General features: G+C 39.1%; 1 protein-coding gene, 1 long non-coding RNA gene and 1 other non-coding gene across 3 annotated transcripts; 1 reads left to right on the top strand and 2 right to left on the bottom strand.

Moving 5' to 3' along the window:
- Positions 1–673: 673 nt before the first annotated feature.
- MCMDC2 (minichromosome maintenance domain containing 2) lies at positions 674–10,228 on the top strand. Its single transcript, XM_050892713.1, is given in 15 exon segments — positions 674–773; positions 863–993; positions 1,089–1,148; positions 1,482–1,677; positions 2,665–2,787; positions 2,954–3,061; positions 4,309–4,437; positions 4,946–5,177; positions 6,942–7,147; positions 7,415–7,500; positions 7,502–7,582; positions 7,969–8,145; positions 8,702–8,844; positions 9,403–9,512; positions 10,016–10,228. Coding segments are annotated over 15 exon segments (2,049 nt in total). The 3' UTR covers positions 10,183–10,228.
- Positions 10,229–11,230: 1,002 nt separating this feature from the next.
- Positions 11,231–14,735, bottom strand: LOC127013727 (uncharacterized). The gene is made up of 4 exons (XR_007766111.1): positions 14,658–14,735; positions 13,113–13,230; positions 12,172–12,277; positions 11,231–11,626 (listed from the first exon to the last, which is right to left on the bottom strand). It is a non-coding gene; the product is annotated as an uncharacterized LOC127013727 (long non-coding RNA).
- LOC127013900 (small nucleolar RNA SNORD87) lies at positions 11,716–11,794 on the bottom strand. The gene has a single exon (XR_007766142.1). It is a non-coding gene; the product is annotated as a small nucleolar RNA SNORD87 (small nucleolar RNA).
- Positions 14,736–17,689: the final 2,954 nt, after the last annotated feature.

The raw sequence follows: 17,689 nt of genomic DNA, 5'->3' as shown, positions 1-17,689 counted from the left end.
AAAGTAGTGCTTCATGGTACAAGATTTTACTTTAAAAAAAAAAATGCATAGATGTGGATAATACACAATGAGAACAGCACTGAAGAGCATGGTCAGCCTCCAAACCAAAACTGTAGTTGTGAAAGTTTTGTCTTTCGTGTACATGGATGGAAATAAGGGTTTGCAAGATCAACACCTTAAGTGGGTGCTACAAGAGGTAACAGCGGAGTAGGAAAGTCAGATTGAAAAAAGGGAAAAGATATTGCCCGGTTTCACACTTTTAATAGCTATGACAGACTTCTCAGATAAGGGAGATATTTAAGTCTTACTTTTGATAGGCTGATTATACCTATAAAATATATAGGGGAGGTTAAATTAAATGCAAGCTTTAATTTCATGGGTTAGGGAATTGGGCAGTGAAATAATTCACTGAGACAACACTAGAGCATTCTTCAGGAACTTACTTTGGGAATGTAGTATGCTTCAGCCATTGGAAAGAACTTTCCATTGAATGGTGGTATTTTAAAAATCCTTAAAGAATTGCATAGCTTGCAAAAGAGACTATTTATTTTAATTTTGTATGGCTTTATTAATACATACCTTTATTACTATCATAGCATGGCCAGTTCTAACATCATTTCTTCACAGTTTATTCCAACATTTTGATAAAGAATGCAAAGATCTTTCTTGGAAGATGCATCATGAAATACAGAAAATGAGGGAAATTGCCCTTGTTTACCTTGACAGAAGTGGTGGCCTTCAGAAATTCATGCACGATTGCAAAAAATATAATGGTATTACTCAATAGATATTCTGTGGAATTGATACGTAATGTTACACAAATCTCTGTGATTTTTATTTAAGGTACTTTTTGCTCCTACAGACTCAAAACAAAATTATGCTGTTTATCGTTTCATTATTTCAATAAATCCTTCTGATATTGCTGAATTAGATGCAACTCTTGGAAACTACATTCTTCATAATCCCATACAAGCTGCACAGATTTTTCAGTCAGTAAGTATATATTTATAGACAAGAGTAGACAAAAATACATCTTCTACATTTAACTAGATTTTCCCTTCTAAAATGAAGTTATTTTTCAATCACAGGTATGTTTCATAGCTATTAAGACATTATCATTAATTGAACAATTGCAGACAGAGGCCCAGGTGAGTCTGCATTGTTTTCCTCCATTTAGATCTTAAATCTTTTAAGTATGATGAAGTATTAACAAATATTATTTTTGTATTAACTTTTCAGTTTTCATTTTCCCTTTGGTTGTAGTATTATTTGTAATTAAAAATAGCTGGAAGTCTCACCAAACCACATTACAAGAATTTTGAGATAATTTATTATGAAACCTAATTACTCTTACACTTCATGCGTTTCTGAAATTTTTTTCTAATAGCTATATATCACATTGTGTCTTTGTCCATGTAAGTAAAGCAGTTTTAAATAAAAAAATATTTTTACGGTATTAATGTAATTGTATCTCTTGTTAGATTAGTATACTGCTGAAACCAACACATTTGCCACCTTTACCAAGTTATGTTCTGAGTCTTTCTGCGTTTCCCTTTAATTACACATCTCAAAGATTTTATATGTCTGAAGGAATAGCGATTGCAATGGGAACTATAACAAAATATACACAAGGAGCAAGATTTCTTTGTACTGAGGAAACCTGTCCATTTTCTGAAGGTAGTTAAAAAAAAAAAAAAAATCAGTACTATTTCAAAAGCTTTTTAATTTTGATAATTTAACAGAGATTAAAAACCTAGCATGAAAAAGGCATTTTCCTATGCAGTCTTATTATGCAGACATTTTGTAATGAGCACAGCATGATTTTTATTAATTGAAAGCAGTGGACCTTGCCAGTGGTTGCTCAGCATTATTAAATGTTTTGGGAGCATAGCTATGCCAGCAATCCATTTTCCTAATGCTGAAGATAGTTTATATGAGAAAAGATATGTCGCCAATATAATTTAATAAATTATCTGAAAGGAAAAAAGCTAAACTAGTAGAATACTTTTTTTTTTCCCCCTTGGAAACTGTATTTCTGTTTATATAAAAATACTGCAAAACAGTATGCTTAAGTGACTGGCAAAAGCTTCTAGCATAGAACAAGTTTGCTTTAACGAGTAGCTGACTTCTGTAGAACTACTACTTTGAATAATAATAGTGAACTGCTCGTATCATTGCAGGATTAGGCCTGAAGTACTTTTAAGGCTGTTTTGTCTGCTTCTTCCTGTAACAGAGACGATAGAATTATAAAAGAGAAGCGAAATCCCAATGTTAGGAGACTGCAGAATAAATCATAATGATGTCTTTATGAGGGCACGTACCTGTAATAACAAATATCCATATGCCATGTCATTTCCACGCAGGGCAGAAGCAGCAGTGGCCTGCTCCTGCTGCTCAGAAAGCCAGGCCAAGCTGTTCTGCTTGGGAATGTGCCATAGGAAATTCTGCCATCTTGTGGTCAACCTGCAATAAATTATACAGCTCACTTCAGTGAAACCATAGTATGTGAACGTATGCTGACCTGAAGAAACACATGATAAATTTGTAATTTCACTGTCCAGTATTTTAATCACTTCTCTTCTTAGTGGGAAATAGAAAATGAAAGCCATGCCCTCATTTGAAATGTTTGGTAATTATTTTTTTTTTTTTTTTTTTTTTTTTTAGGGTTTAGGTACATAAGGGTGCATCTGCCCGGAGCTACAGAATCTGCCACAGTGAGGAATGATTTTCTATGTAGTTTGTGTTCTTCGCCGCTGCAGGAAGACATGAAATTTAGAGTACTTGGTGGTAGGATCTATGTAGTTTTATTTTTAGATCTGTTACTTTCCTATGTCTGTTACACAGTAAGTAAACAAAATGGTTAAGTGGAAAAAGCCCCAAAATACACCAGTCATCTAAAAAAGTTGTACTGTTTTCAAGAAAACTAACCTTTTCTTTGCCTTTATTTTGAAAGATAAACAAGTAGTTGAAATGATTGATGCAAAAGTTCTTAATGCTTTGAAAGGATATTGCAATGATAAATCACATTTTAGGATTCAGACATTTACAGTTTTCTTGAGAGGTAAGCTGAATTTTGGAGTTTTGTCAAAAATGTTTTAGAATTGAACTGTAGTAATCCCTTGCATTTTCCTTATAGGTCCATTTCTCTGGATAAAATGGTGAAATTCATAATTTATATTGCAGCTTTTCAATAAAACTAGGGGGGGAAAATACATAAAATTATCTAGGTGACTAAACACTATACACAAGTGATTGAAGAGTGCACGTGGCAAAACTGTTGTGTTCACTTTTATACCTTCATTTAAATAAAATCCCCTGGCCAGCTCTGCAGTATTGCATTCTAACTGTAGCTTGGTTTTTTTCCTCCTTTCTACTTCCTTTGGTCATGCTGTTTTGTACTAACTTCATGCATTTTTAACATCCTTCCTCAATCTAGCTGTTTTCCGCATTCCATCAGGATTTTTGACTTCTACTACCACTGTCTTCCACTGCAAACATTAAATGATTTCTAATGTGAATATCCAACTAAAACCACAACTCACCAATGTACTTCCATTAATTGCCTTAAAAAAAAAAAACCAAACCAAAACAAAACCAAAAAAACACCACCCCACCATTCCAAAAGTCTATGGAATTATATGGTGGTTTCAAAACTAAATAGAAAAAACTAGTAACAATAATAAAATTATAAAACAATCTATGGGTGAGATACTGTGAGTTATGCATGCATTAAATTTCCACTGGCTTCAGTGATCAATGAGGTTAGACAGGGTCTCACAGCTGCGATTCATATTTGGTTGGACCTAACTCATTTCCAAAAAATAAATGTGGGTTGTTTTTTTTTTTTTTTTTAAACATGCAGAGAAATACGAATGTTCCCAAAGCTATTTGTGTGTCTTTTTGCAATCTGTTTAGTTTGGATCTCCTTTTTATTGTGTGTTTTTTCTCTGACATTTTATAGGACAGTAACTGATAATGGTGTCACCACAAGTTTCACAGTAGGAACGCATACTTGCAAACAACTGTTCATTTTCTTTTAAATGCAGAACAAAATGAATCATCCATTTTCTTTATCAGGAATCTACTTTTCCTCACCCAGTGTGCCTTCCTTACCTTTTGCACTAATTAATTAGAATTGCATGCCTCATTTTATTCTAGTCTATTATGGTGAACCTGGCACCCAACTGTTGTTTTCTGCAATTACATCATAAAATCGAACTGTTCAGAATGTGGAGAAGTTTTCTGACCATGTCTTTAAAAGGTGGATTTCTGCCCCCCCTCCCCTCCTCCCCTTTTTTTAATTTCTAGATGAACTGGCAAATAAAATGAAAATAGGAAACCACTACAAGATTATAGGAATTCCAGCTTGTGTACAAAATGGCTTACAAGCTACAGCATGTATAGAAGTCAATAGTGTACAGCTCTGTAAACCAAATGGTAAGAAAATTCCATTAAAAATTGACTAAAAAGGTTGGAAAACCTTCTAGAACAAAATCTTGAGAATTGGTACAGTATTATCTAGACATCCAGATTATGAAACCACTCTGGGACTTTCCTCTTACAGTCTGAAATGTATGCTTACTGTTATTTGAGAATATCTTCTTTTGCCTGTTTTCCATGCATTGGGAAACTACATAATTACTTACTGCAGTTCTTCAACTTCTCTTTCCAACTTCTATCCGTTGGAAGGTACTTTGAAGTCATACATTAAATGAACCTGATATTTCTGTTTGTTATTCCTTTCTTATTCCATCAGTTTTAGCAGATCATGTCTGCTACCGTTTTAGTAGTAAAATTAATAGATGTTTACATTCTGAATTTGTGCTTAATACGTAAACGTATTCATTCTTTGTAAGTTTTGTATCAAGACTAGAATGGTGATTTGTTCTAATATATCTGCATAACTTTCTCAAGCGTTTGTTAACCTGTACTTTGTTTTCATTAGCTCCTTCTTTCATCAGTGACAATTTTAAGTATCTGCTCTCACTGACTTCAAGTTCATGCTGGAGGTTTACTGCCATCCTTGCCAATATCTTTGCTTCTCAAGTTGTTCCACCAGGCACTTACAATACTCTTAAACTCGCAATATTGCTGAGTCTAGTACAGACATGTGAAAAAGAAAATGCAGATTATCTGGATCTGTTGATTGTGACAAGCGACACGCTAGTAATTGATAGGTAAAGAGATTCCTTATTTTTCACATAAATTGGAATTAAAAACATGAGTATTTTTAAAGATAATACAATTGATCTTACATGAAAAGCTAGAAACTATATTTTAAAAGAATATACAGGGCTCCAACTTAATAAAAATACCCAATTTTTATCCCTGGGACATTTTTATTTATTTAGAGTGATAAATCTAGATCAGAACTTCACTAATAAAACCCCTTAATACTCTCGTAATTATCTCAGTACGATTTTAACACTAGCATTGTTTAGCAGACCTCAAACAAAACATTCTTCTAAAATAAAAACTGAAGACTGTCACAGAAGCTGGTAATGATAAAAGCAAAGGGCTCTACTTTTCAAATCTTGTGTCACTTTAAGCCTTTTCATCACCACTTCCCAGCTATCAGCATTTTCAGTTAATAAGCAGTGTGTAAATAGATACTTACATTTTTATCACTTTTTCATAAAAACTATACTGATAAGGTATCAAAAGTCATGTACATCTTTACACGTACACAACAGCACGTAAATCCAGCTGTTGTTGCCTTTAACAGAATCTTCTGTATTTATGCATTTTATGTATTTACCCCTTCACGCAAGTATAAACTGTTAACACAATTTCACGTACACTGCAGAAAAGTACAATATGCTTAGCTTTAAATTTACAGTAATTTAAACAAAAGCACTTTTTTCTTCCCCAACTCAAAACAGGGCTTTTTATTTTTGAAAAAGATCTTTGAAAGTGGCATGAATTTTATTTTCATTTGAGAGTTCTTCAACAAATTCATCAGTGTACTTTGTTGTGGAAAGAAATACTTTAACCATTTCAAAATTTAGCTGTAGAAATTAGTTCAAACTTGAAAAAAATGTGGGCTGCGGGATTTTTTTTCCCCAGGTTAAGAGTAAGATTTCATAGGAGCTCAGAGTGTTTTGAGAATCAAAACATCTGGTTAATATTAAAACAGTTGCACACTGTAAGTCTTGGTCAGTACTGTCATTTGTACTGTCTTGCATGTGCACATAGTATTTTATTGTCAGCAGCCTGTCAAAGTAGGCATTTCCTACATCATATTTCTATTGGTATGATAGCCTATTTACTAATACTTATTAACTTTAATTAATAATTTTCTCCCAGTTATTAATAGTAGGATAAATCATGCTCTGACATCTTAAAATCATTAGGAGCCTTTGATTGTGGAACCAGACAGACAATTTGCAACCTCTTTGTGCCAAGGAACATAGTACAGGGGATGAAAAAGAAATTCTATACCTGCTTTCTCAAAAAGAATTGGGGGAGTGGGGGAGGTGTACAGCCCAGGCAGGCAGAGCTTGCAAGTTCCCAGCCTTTTCATTTTCCCAGATGGCCAGGATTACTAATCCTCTCCCCTTTTAAATCACTGGAAAAGTTTCTCTAGAATAGGAATAGGAGTTAACAATATGGGGTTAAATTATGAGACTTCTTTGACTTCCTAGGAATTACTTCTGTTGCAAACCATGATTTGCCTCATGTTAAATCCATAAGAAACACAGTCCTGTTGGCAGCTGTTGGAGAGAAGTCTTGGACTTCTACCTTTGTATTCAAAGTTACTTTAAACATTTAGTTTTGACACTGGTTTTATGTTAAGGGTTTTTTTTTGTTTCCTAAGTGAGTCTTAATATATATTAAATACCATTATAAAGTATTAAGTACAGTATTAAGTTGTTTTAAGTTTTGAAAATCTGAACAATAATTTAACAATTTATGACTGACAGAATTATTTAATCCTCTAGGCTTCTGAATTACAGCATATGTCTTCTGCCTCGTGGCATACGACACCCACCTTCTAGTGAAATTTTTCCTTCTGTGTCCAAAGATAAACACGGAACTGGAAGTGCTAATATTCAAGCTTGCAGTGCTGTGCTGGCTAAGGGTGGTATCTGTTACATAGGAGACTTATCTTCATATAAAAAGGATAAACTTGAACTTCTACAGTCCGGTAATCTCACACCTACTAACAAATGAGGGGACAGAACAAAACAAACATGCAAATTCATGGCTAAGTTTGTTCCCTAGCTTATGGCCCTCAAATGCTGAAAAAATCTGTAAGCTATTTTTAATGAGTCTGCTACACTACAGAGATCCATTGATCATGACAATTCAGTGAAATACATAATTGTGACTGGTTTCAGATAGTGTGTGTGAGACTAGAATTTATAGTTAAACAAGATCAATTACGTAACTGACATATTTTGTCCTATCCTAGTGCTGGAGAGCAGAACGACAACAGTATTCATTCCTGGGAAGAAGTATGGAGAAGAGGCTGACCAACAAGTTACTATTTCAGTTCAGAACCAATTTTTGGTCTTTTGTAGATGTGGATTCTTCCTCAAAGAAACATATACAAAAGGATAACTTCTTAATTGGACAGATGGTAAAGCACATGCCTTGTTATGACAGTAACTGTACTATAGCAGTCATTTATGTTTATGGTTATTTCAACTTACAAAATAATGAAAACAATCAAATTTGTTAGTATTTCCCTGAAAGTCACAAGTTAAGTGACTTTAAATCAAGTATCTTCTAAAGTGAGCTAGCTTTCCCAAAAGTAGATATCATTTATTTTACTCAGAATAGCTTTTGACAACTACTATTGAAACAACATTTTACTGCATGTATTATAGGTAATTCATTAGATAATCTTGTAAGAGTCAGTATATATGGATATTGAACATTTCAGACTGAAAAAACTGCGATGTTTCTACAAGTTAAAAGGCCAAAATAAAGTAATTGTGTTCTTTCTCTGGGTCTTCTCTTTAGGACGTGAGTTTGATTCCACCTAACCTTCTAGATATTTTTGGGCTTTTGATATACAATGAGTTTCCTTCGTGTCGACTATCTTCTCCTCTTGCACATCATATCTTGAAAAAAGCCATTAATCCGGAAGCCATGCTGTACAAAGTCTCACAGCAGTTCAGAATGCAGGATTATGAGGAGGTAACAGATATTATCCAGTAATTTAGAAATGCATTAAGCTTGGGAATATCGTACTGTTTCTGGAATCAGAAGGTTTTGCCTGCGTATTCACATTGCTTGTTTTTAAACCTGTTAATACTCACTTTCTACCCCTTCCCCCCATATTTCCACTAGCACTAGTAGGATCACTGATAAAATTTGCTTCAGTTCTTCAAAAGGGCCAGCATAATAAATTCAGTTTGATCTTGTTTCTCAAAAACATACTAGGTTAACACTCATAGGAGAACAGATCTCCAATACCTACTTTTGACCAGAACAATTTACAATCAGTAGTAAAAATTAATACTCCATTCTAAATAAACTGTCGACAGCTCTAGTATAATTATCAGATGGTTCTGTTTAGTATCTGAGACCTACCCTTATGCATAGCAAGGCACAACACAGCTGTCTTTATAAAAACTATTGGTAGAATATTTGTCCAAACTATATTACCATACCACTGGTATCTTAAAAGGTGTGAAAAATGTAAATTCTTCATTTTCCAGTTAAATATTCAAAATGTATACCCTCTCTCTAGTTTATTTTTTTTGCTAAGAATCTTCATGTTGAACTGAGTTCAGAAGCAGAAAACCTCATTCAGGGCTACTATCTTGCAAGTCGCAGAGTGAGAAGAGATTCTATTCATGGATCAACATTATCAGCATCTGCACTAAAAATTCTGTATGTCCTACTTTCCATAGTAAAGGAAACGCATCTACCTTCCAAATAGAAATTGTGCTAACCTGTTCAAGAGCTTGTTAAATAAAAATCTAGACAAGACTCTTAAGCTTTGAAAAGTTCAAGCATAATCTTACTTACCATTTATGAATACCATTTATTTTATATATTGATGTTGCAAAAAAACGTTTAAAGAACTTTGCCAGGCAAAAACCAGTGATTTAAGAAACAATTATCACTATTAAAGCTCTCTAGAAAAACAACAATGGGATTTAAATTATCACAGCTTTGTATTATGCAAGCAAAAAAAAGTATTAACAATAGGTAACATGCCAAGGTCCACTGCTTTCATAGCACGTCATGCATAATAATACGTACTTTGACTGTCAGTGACAAGTATAACTGCCCAGTATTTGTGGGACGTTTACACAGCTTAAGGATGGAAAAAAAACACTCCAGTGTTAACTTTCAATTTACAGAAGTGCTTGAAACAGGGCAATACATACTGTATGCATGTCTGCAACATTTTTTATTTCTGACATGCTTATATTCATCTCTTAGGATTTCACTGTCTAAGGCTCATACTAAACTAAGTTTAAGAAAGAAAGTACTTGAGGAAGATGCACTGATTGCCATCTTGTTACTTGAATCATCTCTTACCCTAAAACACGGTAAATAATGCAACTCAGTCCTTAGTCTTGGGTACATCATTTTCATATTTTGTCAGTTTGAAAAAAAGTTTGCATCAGTTGATTGCAATAACAGTTAGTTCATTTCAAATCGAAGTCCAGGATTTCCACTGTTGAAGACTGATATCAGAAAAGTCTTTCAGTTGACTTTCCCACAAAGAGTCTCAGTGCTGTACGTGCCACAGGCCAGCGCCAAGCCTCCATCCTTTATGCTGGCTTATTTGAGGCATTGGTCCAGGTTAAGATTTCCCTCCCCGGGGAAAGAGAAGACAAGGGTTGGGGTTTTGGGGTTTGTTTATCTAGCATCAGTGACATTTGTTCACACACAAATTTGGCAGTGAGACAAGAATTATGATGTAACACTTAAAAATGGTAACATACAGATTACTTAGTAATGCAATCTTGTGTGTCAGCTTTTTTTCCTTCAAAGTCCTGGCAAAAGGTTATCAAGTCTTTTAGCATGTCTTGATTTCTTCTTTGCTTAGGCAAGTCTGCATTATGCATAGCACCAAATCCTGTATTTCCATTTGACCTCAGTGATGAAAACTCCCTGCAACAGAGAGATAGTTACCTCATGCAGTGTCACCATCAACTGCTGAAGTTTATTGGTGCATACAGCCCAGGAATTCACATTAACACTAACGAAGAGTGAAAACTCCACTCTGTAAGTAAAGCCTGAAGCTTTAGCTTTTTGAGAGACTGCAGTTAGAAGTATACAACTAATAAAGTCTTTAATATTTTTGTAAGACAGTTCAGTGCTATTTTGCTAAGGAATCAAGCATAGCTGACAAGATTTAACTACAAGTTTTGTGACAGTATTGTCTGAAGGCCGGAGTGCTGTCTTCATCCTGGGAGGCCATGGCTTCAGAATAAAGCCACAACCTGAACTTCTCTTCCTGGCTACCACTGTTCATCCACAGTTAAGTGAGGAGTAAAGCAGGGGTTTTAATAAGACTACAACTAAGAATAAAACCAGGCGTTCAGAATCTAATGTTTCGTTTCAACTACATGAACTCTCTGCAGTTTCTAGTTGCTTCTTTTCAAATGTATCACCCAATGAGGGTTAAGTAGTTTTAAGTACATTAAAACTCTATTTTCCTAGTGTAAGCCAGCTTTCTTAAATTACTCATGCTCTGTATATTTTAAAATGTATAAAAGTATCACCATACTGCTTGACGTTCTATGTCTTAGTTTTACATTACAGCAACATAGTATTAGACCAGGATACCAGTGTGCTCCTGCAATCTGAAAAAAAAAAAAAAACAACCCAGTATTTCCACATTACTTTATATAGACTGCAGGGGATAGTAGAACCCTACTGGAAAGTGGAAAAAAAAAAAAGTTAGATGACCTGGTAGGTAGGCAGCTCAATGAGTTCAACTCTACCTCACTGCAAAAACAAGTGTAAAGAATGGTGTGGTAGAAAATGAGGTGTCTGAGATACAGTATGCTTCTCCAACTACGGACTTCCCTGTATCTTATCTTTCTAGTAAGGATATAACAGTAGACATAATACTGAACAAGTTTTACATCCAAGAGGTCTATGTTAAAAAAAAAAAAAGGCAGCAGAAAAATTGTACAGACTTCCTGTCAAATCTGGACAAGCTGAATACCGAAGGCTTGGTGTGACTCCTACCCAGGATGTCATCCAGCAGGGTCATGGTGCTACTGCTCACATAGCCTCAACAAAAAAACTACAGTCACTGAAAACAGAAATCCAAGATTTTTATTCATACACACATTGCCTCGGAGATAAGCAGAAAAGCTGCTGCTACTAACGTTGTAAACACTCTCATTTAGACAAGATAATGCAAGTATTCCTACATGTTTTGACCCTTGATTTATTCAGTTTTCATCAATTTATTTGGTACACTTAAATATTCATATTAAGTCCTAAGAGTATCCACAAGGCCACTTCCCTTTCTGGAGTGACACTCTCACTTGAACTTCATTCAAGGATTATTCAACACATTTTCACTAAACAGCTACTCCCCTGCCTTACTTTTGAATCCAGCAGTATTTCTGAGGAGCAGGAAGGGCCATGAAAGCATTTCCAAGTGCATTAGAACTCCACATTTCAGGCTGCTGTTTTCAAGCTAACAACAAAACAAACAAAAAAAAATTTCAAAATAAGTTAGTCAGTTTTCTGTACCCTTAATCAATCTTATACAAAGTTATTAACTTTACTGGCATTTCAGATTGAAAGATACACATCAAAACACAGTCAGATGGGTAAACGGCAAAGATTTCATCATTATGCCAGCAAAATTACTTCTAGAATAGACTTAAATAGAATTCTTTTATAAATCACTCTTTTTGACAAGCCATATTAAGGAATATATATCCTTAGAAAAAAATTTTCTGCAAAAAGAGCACAACTTTTTATCCTTACCTCTCCTCAGTTTCTCCCGTGATGTTTTAAGCAAAAATTAGAAGACTAGTAGCAGTACCACAAGTAAAGGACAGCAAAATCAAGTCAGTAGTCCAAAAGTGTCCTTGACTAACAGGCCACACCTGCAGCTGATATAAGCCAGCACAGCTCCAGACAGCAGCAAACATGGCCAGCACAGGCCTTCACCAGCTAGCCGTACAGCTTACTGGAGCCTGAGTATTGTAGTATCCCAGTAAAAAAGCAACTTACCTTCTTAAACACCCATACTTCTAGAAGCGGATGGAGTCTACTGTTGGCTGTATGTGCATACACAAGGCTCGAAGACAGTGGAGAAGGTCATCTGATGTCACAGCACCTTTAAAAGAATAAATAACGTCAGAAATGATGGTAGCAAATCAAACTGGAAAAATCCTACTAATTAGCTGGCCCATCAGATACAACATTGCTCATCACAAAATTCAGTTGGGTAAACGGCAAAGGGTCATCATCATTATGCCAGCAGTTTCCTGTCTGTGATAAGAGTGGTGTAATTTTTTTCCAGGCATCAAACACAAGGGGATTTGTTAAGTTTGTCTCAAGAGATGCACTTCTACAAACTGAAGTAGTACCTTGTTTTTAACTGTTAAGCACAGAATGGATTCAGTATAGCCAGGAACAAGAGAAAAAAGCTCTCTTTGGGCACAAAAATGCAGGTCCCTCCGTGTTGTTACATTCAAGCCCCAGGCGCCAAGTATCTTTCTAGAGGTAAAGTTTACTGCCATGGTCGCCTTTCCCTTTGGAATGTGTTCCAACAGACTGATATGGTTAAGTGCCAGCAGGGATGGTGATTTGAACACACAGTTCTTTACTTTAGTCTCTTGCTTCCAACTAGCATCTGTTAATTCTTCAAAGCAGCAGTCTTGTTTCTCTCCCCAGTTAAAAACTAGATTCTCTGATGCTATTACAAACCTCTCCCCTCTGATTCCTTCAGGATTCTTGGATTGCACCTGCTTTGTTCTGGGGAGCAAGTCTTACAGGTTTTATAGCTGTCATAATAGCTTTTGCTAGAATTTCAGGCTCTTAACCCTACATGCAATCAGATTCCTCCTTGTTCCATTGGTAAGAGAATTTACAAGCCATAAAACAGCTTCAGAACTCTAGATTTCAGGAGGCTTTCCTCAACATTTTTAAGTACAGTAAGAAATAATTACTTCTGTAGCTCCAGAATTCACGTGACGTCTTCCTGCTTGCAAGGTAACAGCATGGCAGAGTCCAGACTGAAGATTCCCAAAGCCAGTAACAAACTCATCTCTTAACTTCACTTGCTGCCTAAAACAATGAAAAGAAATAAAAGATGTTTTGATTCAGAGAACTCCAGTGCTGAGCCAGTAGCAGAAAGCATCAACACTTCCTTGGGGAAAGTAAGCCAGTCGAAGAAATACCAGTCTACTGGGCAACCTCATTACTGGCTTTATCCCTGGGGAGAAAACTACAGTCGGCATCAGCCGAGATCAAGGTCAAACAGAGGCATGACCATTTTACCTAAAACAAGTTCCAGTATGAAGAATGACTGATTGCAGGACTACTACGCTGCTCCTAACAAACAGCTGTCACTGGGGAGAGGAGTACCCCAGCAGGGTATGGCCTTTTACCCTAGTTCACGTGCCACGCTCCAGAGAACTTGGTGACATGTTCTCCCATCGGTTGAATTAAGGTCAGCACTCGTGCCACAGTCCTGGCAGGAGAGCATTACCGCAGAGACTGCCGAGACCCCTGGGGTCCTGTCCCTGCCAGAACTCACCATTTTGGATCCATGTTTACAACCCAAAAAGGGCACGGTCAGGGTCACCATGCACCACTTGCCAAATTCCCCGAAGGAAAAAAAAGGTAATTTATCTTTAGAATTAGGACATGCGTTTGCCAATAAAAATGATTTCTCAGCAAAACCAAGTCTCTTTGGATGTCCAATCTGTCACTCCTTTGAAGACCTGATGAATCAAGAGATAACTCAAGGTAACTACCGCAGCTTGCCAGTGGAGCGGCACATACTAATTAGGTCCGCCTTACTCTCACAAGACATACGCAGGTCCCTGGAAAGCCTGCATGGGTAGTGAGTGTCAGCTTGAACTAAACAACCCCAGCATCCAGACTAAGCCAGTTGTTAGCACGCTGCCACAACGCCTGGCAACCGAAACCAAGACGCAATGACAACAGCGTGACAATCACTTGTCTGCCAAGTGATGGCTTATGCTGTCTAGAAAACAGTGCCAGCAGTCCATCCTTTTAATTCCGGAGATTATATTCATTTTTTTGAATTGTCAGAACTGGATTTCATACATTAAACAATAGGGGATATTTCTAATTCCTCTAGAAAGAAAAAAAAAATCAGAAATCACTCTACTGTTTAGACGAGCATGTGCTTGGACTCATGAGCTGAGGAGCTGCTCCAAGGAGGCAGCGGCAGCAAGTCACAGCCCGGGGGGCCCGGCCACTCCCGACGCCCCCCGGGAAGCAAGCCAGCGGCGTGCCGCTGCCGCAGAGCCCGCATGGCCGCCCCGGCGCAGCGGGATTAGACTCGGCGGCCCAAGCTACCGCTCCGATAGCGGAGGCACGGACGGAACAGCTGGCAAGCCACGCTGCTACCGGCAGCCCCCGCCACCGGGCCAGCCCGCGCGGCGGACTACCCGCGGCACCGCGCAGACGGCGAACCGACCCCGCCGCCAGACGCTGCCGGGAGCCGCTCGGGCGCCCCTCACCTTCCCGGGAGCTTCACCGACGAGCGCCCGCTGAGAGGGGCTCCCACAGCACGGCCACCGCAAACGCAGGCCGGGTCCCGCGGCACGCCGGCCTGAGCCGCCCCCCCCACACCCCAAGCCCCGGGCGGGGTGCGGCGGCGCCGCCGCTCTGGTGCCGCCCGCCCCGCCCCGCTCCTCAGGGCCGCAGGGCGCGCGGAAAGAACGAGCCCCCGGCGGGATCCCGTTAAATACGCCGCGCGCCGGGGGCGGGGAAGGCGCGCGGCACCGCGGCACTTTCCGGCGGGGCGGTGCCTGTCGAGACCTTGGGCGTGGCATGCGGGCGCATGCGCACGCGTGGGCTGGGGCAGCGGGGTTGGCGGTGCCGGTGCCGGTGCCGGTCCTCGGTCGCGGTGCCCGGCGTGGCGGCAGCATCTCGGAGGCCGGCGCGGAGGCAGGGGGGGTCGGGCGCCCGTCCTGGCTGTGTCCTCGCAGCCCCGCGGTGCCAGGCCCGCGGGCGGCGGCACACGTGTCCCTGCGCCTTGGCTTCCTCCCCTCAGGCCGCCGCGGCAGCCCTCGTCACCGGCCCTGGGAGCCCTGAGGGGCGGCCTGGTCCGCTTGGACCGGCAGCCGCGGGAATCCCGTAACAGCCGCTGTAACGGTGCTTTCGCTGGGATTTGGGCCGGAGGACCGGCGTGTGGCTTAGGCAGCGGGAAATCCGCAGTGGCTCCTCAGCCAGTGGCTCCACTGGAGCGCGGAGCGGCTGCGCTGTGGTGCCGCCGCTGGCGGGAGGCGCGGGCGTGGGCCTGGGGCCTGCCGCCTCCTGCGGCACCCGCCTGTGCCGGCTCGGGTTCCGGGGAGCTGGCAGCGAACGGGCAAGTCTGCGTTTGTGCGACAGTTAGTGGGGCCGCGGTTTCACTGGGAAAATGGAAGAGTTTATTCCAGGTACGTTAAGAAAGTGAACCAGACGATGTGAGATGGAAGCACGTTCACTTTCTTTCTGGTGTGTCATATATACAACAGTATTCCTAATAAAACCCCGTGTTTCAACCTTAAAATGCTTCCGTTGTCACTGAACAGTCAGTCTTTTAGAAGTCAAAGCCATGGAAAATTCATCTTTTTGGTGGTGTCATTCTTCAGTTTACGTAAGCACAATGAATACTTTGTCCTAAAGGTTTCCCTAAAGGGAAAAAGGAGTGATTGGCAGGGTATGTGTTAAGAGAAAGCAAGATATGACTGGAGGGCACAGTATTGTAATTACAGCTGTGTGTATGAGGAAAAAAAGAAGATCTGTATGTACCAGGTTTTGCATAGGCAGGTTATTTGCATATGGCCGTGTGTTTACTGGTCTCACCCCTCTGAAGGAAAAGCTGTGATGACAATAACTGAGGTTTGCTAAGATCTTTAAGTTATTCCATGAAAAACAGTTCCTTTTGATAGCAATGTGTGAACACTGTAGAATTTTATTCCTAAGCACATGCATATTTCCAGTGCCAAATGCCAAACTGTTATATTTCAGTATACAAGGATACGAACTGTTCCTAAGAAATGTAACATTCGATCCAAACATCAGGTTTGAAGCAAACAGGTTCAGAGGATCTGTTTTGATCCTAGTGTAAGTTTCTGGAAGGCAGGAGCTCTTGCACTGGTTGAAGGAAGCGGGTTGCCTAACCTGGTGTCTTGGTTCTGGAAAAAGAGGCATAAAAAATTTGCAGCTGATGCAGAATAATCTGTGTCAGAAAAAAAATCCCAACTCATAAATATCGGGAGTTCTTCTCAAGTAAAAAAACGCTGCTGTAATTCTGCACAGTCTTACTGTCCTTTAATACGTCTATAAAATGCTGCTGAGGTCTTTGCATCGTCCTGTCTGTGGCCACAATTTCTGCAAACGCTGTGGGTACAAATCAGCTCCGGTGCTTGCTGCTCCATTTCTCTGGCTGTCTTCTGAGCCTTGTAATACTCCACCTTTATCGTTGTAAAAGTCTGAGTAGAGATGTCTTCTCCATGCTATCCATTCCTAACTTTCCATGTTTTTAACCCTCGTTCCTATCCCTTTTTCTTGCTTACTTCATGGATAACAGTCAGAATCTTTCAATTACATTTAAGGGAAGAAGCCTTTAAAAACTGAGGGAGTGTCATTTTTTTTTCCTTTTTTTTTTTTCTTTCTTGAATTCTGTCCCTTCCAGGTGTATCATTTAAGAGCCTGTGAAGTAACCAGCACCTCTGTGCTAGGTAAGAGCATGCAATTGATGCAAAACATCATCACATTTTGTGTTTTCCCCACGCCATTTTGTATGCAGGATTCATACGCGTTTTGTTTTTATTATCAGACTGCTGCTACACAGCGGCAGCTCAAGGTTTGACATTGACTTCTGGCTGAGATTTCACTTGCCGGTTTTTTCCCTGACCTGATGCCATTCATTTAGATCTCAGTTGCATACAAAACTAGTCTGAATTCTCTGTGCTTCTGTGTTGCTGCTTGGCATTTTATCAGTCTGAAGTGTCATCTGTGTCTTACGCCCTCATCTTGTACAGCAAAGTACCCCTGGGCACCCTCACTGTTCTGTCACTCTTTCATCTTACTTAACTATCATCACCTTTACAACTCCTTCATATCTCCTCATTAATAACTCCAAATACAAATAGCTGTCCCAATAATAAGAGGTTGTGCCAACCCACTTTTTACTACTATGGGAAGTAAGTACAGTTCTTTAAAAAGTCAGACTCTTATTTATGAGTAGATACTTGTCTATGCAAAACTGCCCTTTTGTACGTATCTTTTCACAAAATGCAGTAGCTCCTGTGTTGAATGGTGCTCTAGCTACGTAATTATCATCTTTTAATAAACCACTTACAATTGTAAATAAGAAATATATGCCTAAATAAATATATATATATTAAATGTATTTAAAATATTTAACGTATGTTTACTATTTAAAAGAATAATCTTGTTAAAAGCTCAGAGTGCTGCAGGGGTGATGGAGACCTCCAGATTTTACCATACTTTACATCTCTCGTGTATCCTAGATGGTTTGTCCAGCTCTTTCTAAATGACT

This window comes from Gymnogyps californianus, chromosome 2 (genome assembly GCF_018139145.2).
Source record: "Gymnogyps californianus isolate 813 chromosome 2, ASM1813914v2, whole genome shotgun sequence".
NCBI lineage: Eukaryota > Metazoa > Chordata > Aves > Accipitriformes > Cathartidae > Gymnogyps > Gymnogyps californianus.
Note: the sequence above shows the minus strand (reverse complement) of the source record. Positions and strands in the feature narration are given on the sequence as shown.